The following is a 13364-nucleotide window of genomic DNA, read 5'->3' as shown; positions in this document are numbered from 1 at the left end:
TATATTATAAAGGCTACTTACCACTGATGTCAGCGGCAGCGTTGGGCTCCCGCTGCAAGCTGGCGTAGAGCTGCACCACCTTGCAGGCCGTCTTCGTCAGCTGTTCCGTCAGAGCTGAACATAGCTGCGACGACGATACTGCGGAAACATAATTCATATATAGATTTCTTTGCTGTTTCATGAGGATTCAAGCACATCCCGAGGGGACCATGTTTTTACCGCACTAATCTAAAACTGGGAGCCTGAACTGGATATGAAAAAGAAGTTTTTTTTACTCATATCAGTTTTTTACCACCACAGACAGTATTGATACGGTACTGTAGTGTAGTTAGTTAGAAACTTTTTCATTGTAAGGTTTTATCTATACTAATATTATAAAGCTGAAGAGTTGGTTTGTTTGAACGCGCTAATCTCAGGAACTACTGGTCCGATTTGAACAATTCTTTCAGTGTTAGATAGCCTATTTATCGAGTAAGGCTATAGGCTACTTTTTATCCGGGTTCATGCAGAGGTTCCCACGGGATGCGGGTGAAACCGCTGGCAGAAGCTAGTTCATTATATTTGATACTGCCCGGACAATCATTTTAAATTCGTTCTGTGAAAAATAATAGATTAGGATTTTTATATTGAAGTATGTCACCTCACCACTCAAGACCGTACAAAAAACGTCGTGATCTTGAATCGAGTTTTTCATTTTAGCAAGCGAATAGTTTCCCGGTCCTACATTTGGTGGAGGCGCCGCATAAGTCAACAACATTCTTGTCTGTGTGTGTGTTACAGTTAATGATAAGATATTGACTTAAAATAACCCACAGGGAGTTCCAAAAGAACTTTTATTTATAATCCTATTTAATATTTTAAAACTAATCTAAAACAGTTTTGCTCTGATTACAAAAAAAGTTAACCAGACATTTATCATGTGTTTAAGGAAAATTCTCCATAGGAAAATTTTCGAAAGTACGAGACGAACCTCTGTTTAACTTTTTTGTAGAAAAAACCACTTGAGTTTGTTGGTCCAGTTCACTAAATAAATACATACAGTTAGCATCAGCAGGCGTCTCCTTGGGCCTCTGCCGCGTGTTGGAAGTCAGTCTCGCGGTCACCTCCCGCGCCTTCGCCGACAGGTCGCGCTCGCTGCCGCTACGACCTGCAATGTGGGACAATTATAAATATACTATTCATTTATAGGTAGTTTTTACTACTGGACTTTATTTCCAAAATTATTTTATTTATTTCTACTCTGTATCTACCATCATATCAATTTCAAGAAGAGGTATCAATTTTAAGAAGGAGCTCGTGCATAGGTCGATCGATAAAGTCAAGTAATGCTTGGCGCGGTCGGTCAATGGAAGCAATCTTGTCAAGACGAGTTCCTTCTTGTTTCGGGAGGGTCGATAAATTGTGGATAAAGTGGTGGCCCGGATGTCATTTTAAGATAGGTAGACAACACCCAATTTGACAACCATTCTTATCAAGGGTTGCTGGTGTAACTGGGTTGAGGAGGTCAGATAGGCAGTTGTTCCTTGTAAAACACTGATACTCAGCTTTCTGAGACTGGAAGCCGACCCTAACATAGTTGGTATATGAAATATACCAACATATGTATGTATATGAAATATACCAACATATGTTAGGGTCGTAACATATGAAATAAAAACCTGAGTTTGACGTAAACTTACCGATCCTCCTCTGGCTGTGGTCAACGGAAGAAGCCCTAGGTCTTGCCACGGGACCCTCGCCGTTGTTTCTCTCGTCGGCTTCGGAGCTGGACTCCTCGTTAGCGCCGGTTGCGAGGCTCACTGTTAGATTATGTGGTGTTAATATTGCGTGTACTGTGCTGGGTTAACTTTTTTTGAAATTGGTTTAAGGCCTTTCCAGTACATATGTGGGGATTGAAAGGCTAGTAGGAACCAAATTTAAGGTGAATTCAGAATGCCTTTGACGACTTATTTGAAGGTGCCCTTCAAGTCCAGACGCTTCAAGATTCTACGTTTCAACGTACTTATTATTTTCGCAGATATACAGGAACAACGTAAATAGAAAGAAAGAAAAAAGAAGCAAGCCACCATTGGTTTATGTATAAAGTGGAATTTTAGAAATAATTCTAAATATAGTCTATCCCAATATTTTATCTCCTTGTTCTGATATGCTTCCTAGAGTAAGAATTTTGACATGTCAAATTCTTATCCCTAGTAGTTGGCAAAACTATAGATAGATTATTGAGATTAGCTGTAATGGGTGAGGAAACCTGGACGTGATAGTCAGCATAATGATGCATGTTTATGCATCCATTCTGTGTAATGTTTTACATTGTGTCTTTGTGACTTTAGTAACTTGTGAACTATCTACATAATCTAACTATATAGGGCTGGCACAGATATGGCGCAGAGTATCGAAGAGCATTTTTTATTGTTAAACTATTATCAACATAGTCTTCATTGAAATAGAGTCTAAAATTAATTAATATAAGTGTGACATGCATAGCATAGAATACTTGCAAATTCGGCAGTATGGAATAATTACTTAAGACAGCACTACACTAACCCTCTTAATGTAGATATAATATATTCCGTATGATTGTTCCCTACGGTTTTACACGCTTCTGTATCTCCCTTTATCTATTTGGATAATCAATCCCTACTCCAAATGTTAATCCAATTCACTTCAACCGCTTTTGCGTGGAAGCGTAACAAACGAACAAACAATCAAATATAGGCAATAAAACTTACTTTCTTTCTTTCTCTACATATACAATTTAGCAAGTATGAAAACAATATCCACAACAGTTTGACAATAAAAAACTCCTATTCGCCATATATGTGCCGACCATCTACAACTACATCAACATAATCTTACCCGCACTATAAGCGTTGGCCAGTCCTCGTCTTCTCGCAGTGTTGGCAGCGGCCTTGTTCATCGACGATATCGTGGGCCTCATCAGGCCTTGAGGCCTTGAAGACTGCTGGCGAGACGGTTGGGGATCGGATTCTGAGTCGCTCTGGGGAGAAAGAGTATTTCATTCGTTATTAAGGGATGACAATGGTGTGTAATAAGGTAGTAAGATGGATGGATGGATAAAAAGAAAATGACCCAGATTCCACACAGCAGCTGAGTGGAGTAGATTTTAAACAACCAATAGAATTTGGTTATTTTAGCACCTTGTCTCCACGCACTCAGTAGTTTTCTTAAGCAGAGAAATTCTATTGGTTGTTTAAAAAACTTCACCGCTCCCCCTTGGTGGAGTCTAGGCCTTACACAGGTTTTCAAAAACGAACTAAGTCTGAAACATTTCAAAGCTTTTGAGCTTCAAAAACTAATTTTATTTGTAGGTAACAAAACAAATTACAAGTAGATAACAAGATTCGAACCACTCTGTAGTTGCACCTATCTTCTTATCGAGTGAGCTCCAGGTTTAATCACCTGACAAGCCCCAGTGTCAGAGTTTTCTCAAATCCGCGTGACGGCCTCTGACGTGGAATATTGGTTAGCCTATACGGGTCATGATTCAGTTGATTGTAAATAATATATTTTCTTCTGTATAACCTGATCTCTTGTCGTGGTGGCCTAGTGGGTAAAGAACCAACCTCTCGAGTATGAGGGTGTGGGTTCGGTTTTTTTTACTTTTCTAAGTTTGTATGTACTTTCTAAGTACATCTTGGACACCAATGGCTGATAAAAAGGTGAAGGAAAACATCTTGAGGAAACCTGGACTATATAGTCTGAAATTACCAACCCGCATTGAGCAAGCGTGGTGATTAATGTTCAATCCTTCTCCGTGTGAGAGGAGGCCGCAGCCCAGCAGTAGGACGATAAAAAGGCTGTAACAGTAAAATTACCTGATTTAAAACACCGACACTGGAGCTCCGAGTCATGTTAGACTTGTTGTTATACCGCGGCGCCGGTCGCACGAAGTTCCCCGGGGATTTGCTGTTGTTACCGTTTTGAGGAGTCGAAGGTTTTGAAGAAGCTGTGATGGAAGAATTTAGTAAATAACGGGGAAATACTGTCGTTGGGGAAATTAGGGAACAAATTTAGAAAGGGATTTTGGAGGTACCTACCTTTAATTTTTGATTGAAAATAATTAAGTATTGATTTTTGGGAGGTGATGAATTTCAAGCAATAAAAGTCCATGGTTATTATTTAGTTGTCTTTCTTATTGCTTGAAACAAGCACATGTTATGCAGAAATAACTGAATTTATTTTATAAAAAAAGATAGGTCTTTTGAATAAAGTATGTTATTAATGGTTATTATTTTTTAACATAACCCATTAAGTATATAAAATTTTCAATAGACATTAGTGTTAAAAAATAAAGAAATGTTATCTTAGTAAGGACGTCAATAGAGCTATATACAAAAGCAATATACAACAGGTTAATATGTTAAAAAGTATCTAAATTTCGTTAAACTAATATTTTACGTCTACTACACTAAGATAAAAGAAGCATGCTAAAATTTATTATTGATATAAGTGCAGTTATCTCCTAAAACAAAAGAAGAAATCATAATAAATTCAGCTTCTCAATGATGCTGCTGAAATTGACTGGACTCCATTGATAGAAGCTGACTCAGTTAATGATAAGCTTGAAATTTTTAACAACCGGGTGAACGCTTTGTATGATCTCCATGCACCCGTTAAGAGAGTTAGAGTAAAACGTCCACCAGCACCGTGGATGACCGAGCTTATTAAGATCGCAATGCGTAGGAGGGATCGTGCGTTCAGGAAGTTTAAGAAGGGCCGTACGGACGAAAATTGGGCTCAATTTAAAACTGCAAGGAATCGGTGTAATCTTATGATACGTAACGCCAAACGCCGCCATATACTAAACAATATCTCTACTTCTTCTTCTGCTGATATCTGGAAGTTCCTCGGAACACTCGGTATTGGCAAATCGCGACATTTAGACCTACCTAACTCGATTAGTTTAGACACGTTAAATAGTCATTTCTGCACTTCTTCCAATTTGGATAATGTAATCAAGCAAGCAACTCTTAACTATATTGCTGGTCTATCGCGTCCTGACATCAAAACTTTTAATTTTTCACCGGTTGATGAGGAAGAGGTCAAAAAAATTATCCTATCCATTAAATCGAAAGCGGTGGGCTGTGACAATATCAGTCGCCAAATGATTATTTCTATTCTAGTCCCAATTCTTCCTGCTATCACCCACATTATCAACTTTTCCCTATTCTCTGGGGTTTTTCCTTCACTTTGGAGGAAAGCGTACGTCTGTCCTCTTCCTAAAATTTCTAATCCAACTCTCCCCAATCATTTCCGTCCAATCTCGATCCTGCCATTCTTATCCAAAGTGCTAGAGGCTTGTGCCCATAAACAATTCGCTCGTTTTGTCTACGAAAACCACCTTATGAGCCCATTTCAATCTGGATTTAGGCCAGGCCACAGCACTTCCTCTGCCCTTCTCAAAGTGACTGGCGATATTCGACACGCCATGGAAGACGCTAAGCTGACAGTGTTGGTTTTAGTCGATTTCTCAAATGCGTTTAATACCGTCAGTCACGATATCCTTTTATCTATCCTGTCATATATCATGGTCTCTTCCGATGCATTGGACTGGTTTTCTTCTTATCTTCGGGAGCGCCAGCAGTCGGTTCGGGTAGATGAAGTCTCGTCAACCTGGTGTAATTTGGATGCTGGCGTTCCTCAAGGCGGCATACTCTCACCCCTTTTGTTTGCAGTATTCATAAATTTACTTACTCCTGAGCTTCAGTGTTCGTATCACCTCTATGCCGATGACTTGCAGTTATATCGACATACGACAGTTGATGATTTGGTTGACACGCTCGATAAGGTTAACGCAGACTTGGCGGTTGTGAAAAATTGGGCGGACAGGTTTGGAGTGGCAGTCAACCCTGGGAAATGCCAAGCCATCATTATTGGCGGCTCGAGGAATATTATCAGGGTGGATACTTCCAGCTTGCCGCCAGTAGTATTCAATGGCATGACAGTACCTTATAGTGGCAACGTCAAGAACCTTGGCTTACAAATGGACACCACACTGAATTGGCAACCACAAGTCGCAGCTGTCAGCCAAAAAGTCACTAACATACTACGGTTCCTCTACCGTCTGAAAAATTTGCTTCCGCCCAGTGTGAAAGCGATGCTTATGCGAACCTTAATCTTCCCCATAATCGACTATGGTGATGTGTGCTACTATGACCTGAATGCAGATCTGCTCAACAAACTTGACCGGCTTCTCAATAATTGCATTCGATTCGTTTTTAATCTTCGCAAGTACGATCATGTGTCAGTGTATCGAACGCAGCTCAGATGGCTACCTATTAGGCAGCGTCGTGAGGTGAGGGCATTGACTACTCTTTTCTCTATTCTTCACACTCCTACTTCACCTTCTTATTTAACTTCTCATTTCAAATATCTTGGCTCACATCATGACAAAAATTTACGCTCTTTCAACAATCGCCTTCTACAATGTCCTACACATCGTTCTGATATCATACACTCTTCCTTCTTTGTAAAATCTATTCTTCTCTGGAATGAGTTACCTCTGGAGATCAGGATGGTAAATACCCGTCACACCTTCAAACTCAAAGTTCGTGACCACTATCTTGGGAAATTGGCAGAAACATAAATAGTCAGTTTCAAATTAACTTTCTTAATATGTTATTAGTATTGTTTGTAGTGTACATATTTATATAGTTATATATATACATATATATTATTATTAATTTATTTGTGTATTGTAATATATGTAGGTATATGTTTCACACTAGTTTTTCAGATTTGTTTGCACCTACCAACGCTTTCTCTCCGCCACCCAAAGGTAGACTGGTAGAGAACGCCTAAGGCGTTAAGTCCGCCATTGTACTATGTGTGCAAGAAGTATTTTAAATAAATAAATAAATAAATAGACATAATGTTATCCAGATTTTTACGGCTATGGCCGCAGTTTTTAAAGTTGATCAGCCAGCTGCGCAGGACATATTATGTGTTACAGTTTGTGCGAATTTGCTCATAGCCTGATGTGACGGCAGATTTACCTATGTCAGGTGTGTTAGCAAATTACATTATCTTAAAGCCTAAAATTTTTTATTCAGTAAGGATTAGTACTAACTGCCACACAGTATCTGAATTTTAATAAATCTAAATAAATATTAGGTTGACATTATTTGTACAGAAAACATGTCAAACTAATACACATTATAGATGAAAATTAAATCGACTTGGTTAAACTAACCCAAACCCGATTAAACCAGCCCAAACCAGTTTAAACCAACCCAAACCCAATTAAACCAGCCCAAACCAGTTTAAACCCATTTCTAGCGTACAACCACCATTTCTAACCACCACCAAACGCACCTTGCGGTGTCCTCGGCGCCGGCATAGGTTTGGCGGCGAGGTCTGACAGAGAGATAGCTCGTCTCATACCCGTGGTCTCTTCCTCTCGGTCCGAAGCCGACAGTTGGTTGCGATTCGCTGGTGACACGGTCGCTTATCAGTAACATGCGATTATAGAAGGCTGAAGGTGTTTTGACCGACTTAAGATCAAATATTGTATATTTACGAAAATTTGTGTGAGTGTTATGCAAGTATCTACTCATTTATTTGTGCCTTCTGACACAAATTACTATGTTAAGTATTCTGAATTTTCACTAATTTAGAAAATCATCATCCTCCGAGCCTTTTTCAAAACTATGTTGGGGTCGGCTTCCAATCTAACCGGATGTAGCTAGATGGATAATTTAGAATATATCAATACTTATTTTAATATATTTTCAATTTCATAGTTTATATAGGCAACAATATCGACTACTAGACAATATGCTCATATATAAATAATTATTTATAATTTTTCACCATTCAGACTGCTATAATTAAGCACAACACAAACATAAAAAATACACATCAATTCATGCATGCATAAAAAACTCTGCATATGCCTAAAATCATGCATGCTGAAAAAAAACCTGAAAAATATATAAAAAAGCGATGTGAAGTGACATGTCGTGAATCTGCCGTGCTGAATATAAAATATATATTATTTGCATAGACGTTTTTTGAAAAGAAGTATTTAATTTTGGGCGAAATTCACAATATATCACATAATTTTGTGGTGTAATTTTTTGGTATTTTATATTAGTCTTTAAATATTCTTTTGATTTTTTGCAGTAATTGAATAGATATTTTATCTCATGAAATGAGTGTCACACTAGTGTGTGTAAATGTATTTGCACATTGTCTTTGTATTACTCGGCGACTCGACCACTACTGAGCGCTCCCGATCTTAGGCCGTATACAGAAAGAAAACTGAAAGAAGCTGAAACTTATAAGCGCTTATCGGCGGTTGACAGAGCTGGTAACCCGCGCAGGAAAATATATGAACACGCGCCGATAAGCGCTTATAAGTTTCCAGCTTTTGTCGGCGCCGGTCAGCGCTTACAAGTTTCAGCTTCTTCCAGCTTTCTTTCTGTATACGGCCTTACACATACAAATCAATGAGCATGTTCACACAAAAGTATGGCTAAACTTTTCCATGGTCATGGAATAATATGTACGTACCTATTTTTAAGAATATTAAGGACCAATTTATACCAAAAAATCTACTTCGAAAATCTAAAACGCAAATAAAAGGGACTATAACGACATCAAATAATTTGTCAAGTGAAGTCCCAAACCTTGCGTTGGCGAGAATTTCGACGGCAAAACCGGATTTTGAACAGGTACCCTTTTCGCTAAACAAGAACCCCTAGGCGAGCCGTAAAGTACCGGTCTTATTTTATGCGGAAACAGACGGTTTTCCATACACAGTCGCGGCGTAGGACCTCTTATAATCTTCCTGAATGGCGTTTTCGGCCTGTTAAAGCCGTAAAAAGATAGTCTTTTCGGAGAATTCGTGCAACTTGAACTGGTTGTGGACGATTCGTAATTTTCGCTGTCTAAGTGGACGTCCGTTTTCGGTATTACCATTTCGTTGTACACTCTTTGCTTTAGACTTTTCGGTGGGACCCCTATTTCTGCTTGTATTGTATTATTTAATTTTACATCTTCTATAGGTCCTGTGTTACCGGCTTCGTTGGTTATGTCTCGTCCGACAGTGACTAGACCTCCTATCTGGTCTGAATCTAGAATGTCTGGTAGACTTAAGTTTCTTTTTATTTCTTTAGCATCGGAATTTGTGTCTGTATCCGTGTCAGCTTCTTCTAAAGTTAATGACGCGAAGTTATGAACTGTTGAAGATTGCTTAGTGGCAAGTTTTTCGAACTTTCTAGATAGCAATTTGACAACACCTTTCCCGTCATTTATATTCGCTTTTAAAGGTCTCATTCTCCATTCTTTTAGTATTTTCTCTTGTAGGATTCTCTTTTCTTCCATTTCTACTAATTTGTTAATTATTTCTATTTTTCTTTCGATGTTTTTGTATTTCTTTATTTCATCGCTCATTTCTGGAGATATATTTTCTTTGGTCTCGCTCTGTCGGCTGTGAGAAGGTCTAGATAAATCGTTTCTAGCTAGTTTTAAATTCAACTGATCTTTAGCAGTTTTTGCGTATAATTTATTATCCTGTTCCGCGTAATAATCTAAGGAATCTTTAGCAAAATCATTTGCGTCAACATCTAAAGAATCCATGCTGACTTGTTTTAATCTTTCCATTCGTTGCATCGCGTAAACTTCTAAACTATCCATTTGTATTTCAGACTTGTTTTCATTCACATCTTTTTCTTTGACGAAAACGTCGAAATGTTTCTCACTATTATCAGGTTCTACATTTGAATTCGCATCTTCTGGCTTCTTATTGGCTAAATAGTTTTTGTTATGCAAACCGTCTAGTTTCGCTTTATACTGAGACGATATTGATGAAGTCAGTCCAGATTTTTCTATGCCAGCTTTTAGTCTATTATTCATTTTAACTGAAGATGTTCTTTTGATAGGTTTCGGAGGCTTATGAGGTACGAATTCCATAGTTATTTTAGTATTATTATTCTTCTGTCCAGAACCTCTTTCAAGACTTTTAGTAGCATTATTATATTTGCCGTTAGATTTCTCTTTATTCAACTGATTCTTAGTAACCTTAGTTTGTGTGTTCTTTCTTATCTGCTCTTCGAATTTCTCCAAATTCTTTTGCACATGCGAGTTTCGTTTTTCCATCAAGTTTTTCAAAGGGTTTGGTTTGGACGCTGGTTCTAACACGACTTCAAAACTGCAACTCTTGGACTTGACCATAGCATTTTGTTCACAACCTTGCATCTCACTCTTGTACTTATCAGCGAACTTTGGCTGCAAAGATTTGCTAGTATTCACCATATAATCAGTCTTGTTCAACCGTGGTATTTCATCACTCAATTTCTTCTCTTTATTATACTGCTGTATATTATTTCCGTCGAAATAATACGCAATATTCTTAGCTGGAGGAGGTTGTTTTGAAGATGAATCGTACAAACTCTTCGATCTAGTTACTGTTTTGTGTCCGTCAACTGGAATGTCGAAACCATACACTTTCGCTGCTGGTTTTGGAGTCGCTGTCACAGTATTTGGTTTACTTTCTCTGTAATTAGGACTAGAAGCATCTCCTAAGTAATTATTATACATGTATCCGAAATAAGCGTTGTTAGGACTTGAGCCATAACTCTTTGAAGTATTATCAAATTCGTAACAGCTTTTGCTGTTTCTTGGCATGCTTTGATTTTTCTGTTGTTTTTTAGGCTTGGCACCATCAAATAACATTTCTAGAGGAGCACTTTTAGTGCATTCTGAATCATCAGATAGAACACTTTCTAGAGAGTTACAGTTAGTTCTGCAAAGTTGGTTTTCGTTATCCAAAAAGTCGTCTGATAACACAGATTCCTGGCTGCAACTGTTTTTCATATATTTCTTTTGGTTTAAGAAGAAACTTGCGCTGCTATGTCTATGGTTTTCTAAATAATCAGTTTCGTGTATATTTTCGTAAGAACAATTTTGTGAATCATTCAAATTGTATCGACTGCCGTCAAACTTAGCTTGTTGGAAAGCTACCTCATTACCATACTTTAAGAAAATCTCATTGGAGATACTAGAACAGTTAGAATTGTCGCTTAAAACGGATTCATTGGATCTAGTGACGCACCTCTTAGTCAACACACTTTGGCATCGATACATATTAGGGTTGTATTTCATCGAATCTTCATCGATATCGTCTAGATTAGAAGGCATGTTCCTAGGTAATGTTGAGCTCTTCTGATTGGCTATGTAAGCAGGCTTTGCTGGTACCACAGGCTTTTCTCCACCATAAATTTCATAGTTCGAAACAGCTCTTCTTGGCATATTTTTAGTGTGCTTTTTACAAACCTTTTTGGAAAACAATTTGTTTTTGCAACTAGCATCTTGACTTAAGCTACAGTCTTCTAAGGAGTCTGACGAAAAATTACCGTCATCTTTTTCTTTAGTAGGTTTCAAATCAAGGTCATCCTGACCTCTAGCAACATCATACTCATCCAAATCACCATATTTTTTAGTTATTTCTGCGATCATTTTTTCCGTATCCGACTTTATAGTATCAACTATACTTTTACCACTGTCTCTCATACTTTTGCCTTCAAAACCTACGAAAAAGCTTAAAGAATTCCGTTTTTTGGGGTCTAGAGAATTCGTGTCAGTTTTTTTATTTTGTTGATTCGCTTTATCAGCCCATTTGCACTCTTCAGAAACTGGTGAAACTGGACAAGACTTGTAATTCTTAAATATACTTCGAGCTGGCTTCGTGGATTTAGGTACCACCGGTTTCTCATCATTCTTAGTCAAGTTTAAGGTAAAATTTCTCGGTTTAGGTTCTTTTTCGGGAAATAGGCGATTGAAAACTTTAGTTGGGGCTGGTTTTTTCATGTCTACTACGAAAGCTAGAGGCTTTTGAGGCTGCTGCTCTTTGAAAACCATAGGTTTTGTATCGAAAGGAATATAATGCATGTTTCGTCTATCATTTTGAGTTGTGCCTACATTTGCATGAGGGGGTACGTACGGTGCAACATTGTCCAAATAATCTGGTATTATTTTGTGGTTTAAATTCGCAGGTATAGCATAGGGGTTCTTGTTTCGATAATCAAGGTAAGGGTTTAAGCTGTCAAAATAGTTCGAATTAAGACTGTCCAAGTTTTCTTCGGGACATGGTACAATTCCTGGTCAGCGTTAAGGGAATAATTCGTGTTTGTTAGTATATAGCGATGATGATGTTATTTATAAACGCTTTTAATGTGATTCTGGTACGGTAGGCACCGACTTATAATGAGATCATTCATGAATATTTTTTAAAATTATTATTTTTTATATAAATTATGAAATTTTCTTTTTCATATGTTCCGTCTGAAGTATATTAGTATTTCAAGCGTTTATAAATAATACTGAATGATGTCACACATTATTAAAATCGCACATCTGGGTGTTTAAAATTTTATCGTTGTATTTAATATTTTCTTTAGCTTTATTTTGAAGGATATTGAGCATTTAGTAGTTCTTGTTGATACTAAGATATAATAAATGTAGGTGTACGTATGTTCTTCTTTCACGCAAAAACTACCGCATGAATTTTGATGAAACTTGGCAGTAATACAGCTTTATCAGAATAACCTATACGGTTTTTTTACCCGTGAGCGCAGAGTTAATGCCATGGGGCACAGGAGAAACAGCTTACGGAAGCCAGTTTTCCTATCACTCATAACTTTATCACTTTAATATTACTCTTGGTGCCCATAGACAAAGACCCTACTTTTTAACCAACTTCAAAAAAGGAGGTTCTCAATTCGACCGTATTTTTTACAACGACCAATTCCTAGATCTTATTGAAATTTCGACATAAGATTACATTAAATGCTCAATATCCCCAACTAAACCATCTAGCTTGACGTACAAGAAGTTAAGCAACTCACCATAAGGCCTAGAATTGGATGGGATCGCCATAGAAACTGGGCGGTTGCGTCTTGAGCTATCCTTTTCAGGAATATAAGATAGATCTGTGGTGGACTGACTGGATTTTAAGTTGGATCTGAACGCCACCTGGTGGAAGAAATAAAATTAGTTAGCTTATATAATGTTTTCACCATGGAGAACAAAATGACTAGCCTTGACCTCACCCCTAGTCATTTCTAGTCAAGCGAAATCTAAAAAAGTAGTGCAACAACATACGGGTGTTCGGGGGACGAGGAACGTTACTCCGCTCTCGTACGTTTTTTATGGAACCCGCCCATTATTTTTAATACTAATCAAGACCGATCTTTGACAGACCGGAACGCCACATGAGGTTCTCGAGCGTTACTCGACTTACAAGAAGGCGTCTGACCTACCTTCACTATGGCATCTCGGCTCATCGTTCCTTCCGCATATAATCGGTTACACGTAGCTGTGTGTTTTATTATACTGATAAT

At 37.9% G+C, this 13364-nt stretch overlaps 1 protein-coding gene across 6 annotated transcripts in view; it reads right to left on the bottom strand.

Annotated features, from left to right (window-relative positions):
* The window catches only part of LOC124643855 (mitogen-activated protein kinase-binding protein 1), a 61703-nt gene that overhangs the window by 5629 nt on the left and 42710 nt on the right, over window positions 1-13364 (bottom strand). For 5 of the 6 annotated variants that reach the window (XM_047182972.1, XM_047182970.1, XM_047182973.1 and 2 more), the window contains 7 exons: window positions 12870-12996; window positions 7336-7452; window positions 3837-3967; window positions 2857-2998; window positions 1680-1799; window positions 1040-1147; window positions 22-138 (listed from right to left, as the gene is read on the bottom strand). In XM_047182972.1, coding sequence (XP_047038928.1) covers window positions 22-138; window positions 1040-1147; window positions 1680-1799; window positions 2857-2998; window positions 3837-3967; window positions 7336-7452; window positions 12870-12996 — 862 coding nt within the window. The remainder of the gene's footprint in view (window positions 1-21; window positions 139-1039; window positions 1148-1679; window positions 1800-2856; window positions 2999-3836; window positions 3968-7335; window positions 7453-12869; window positions 12997-13364) is intronic. The other variant, XM_047182974.1, reaches the window with a different exon arrangement.

The sequence above is a fragment of the Helicoverpa zea genome, chromosome 28 (genome assembly GCF_022581195.2).
Source record: "Helicoverpa zea isolate HzStark_Cry1AcR chromosome 28, ilHelZeax1.1, whole genome shotgun sequence".
Taxonomy (NCBI): Eukaryota; Metazoa; Arthropoda; class Insecta; order Lepidoptera; family Noctuidae; genus Helicoverpa; species Helicoverpa zea.
The sequence above is the reverse complement of the archived record's forward strand: the minus strand, read 5'-3'. Positions and strand labels throughout refer to the sequence as shown.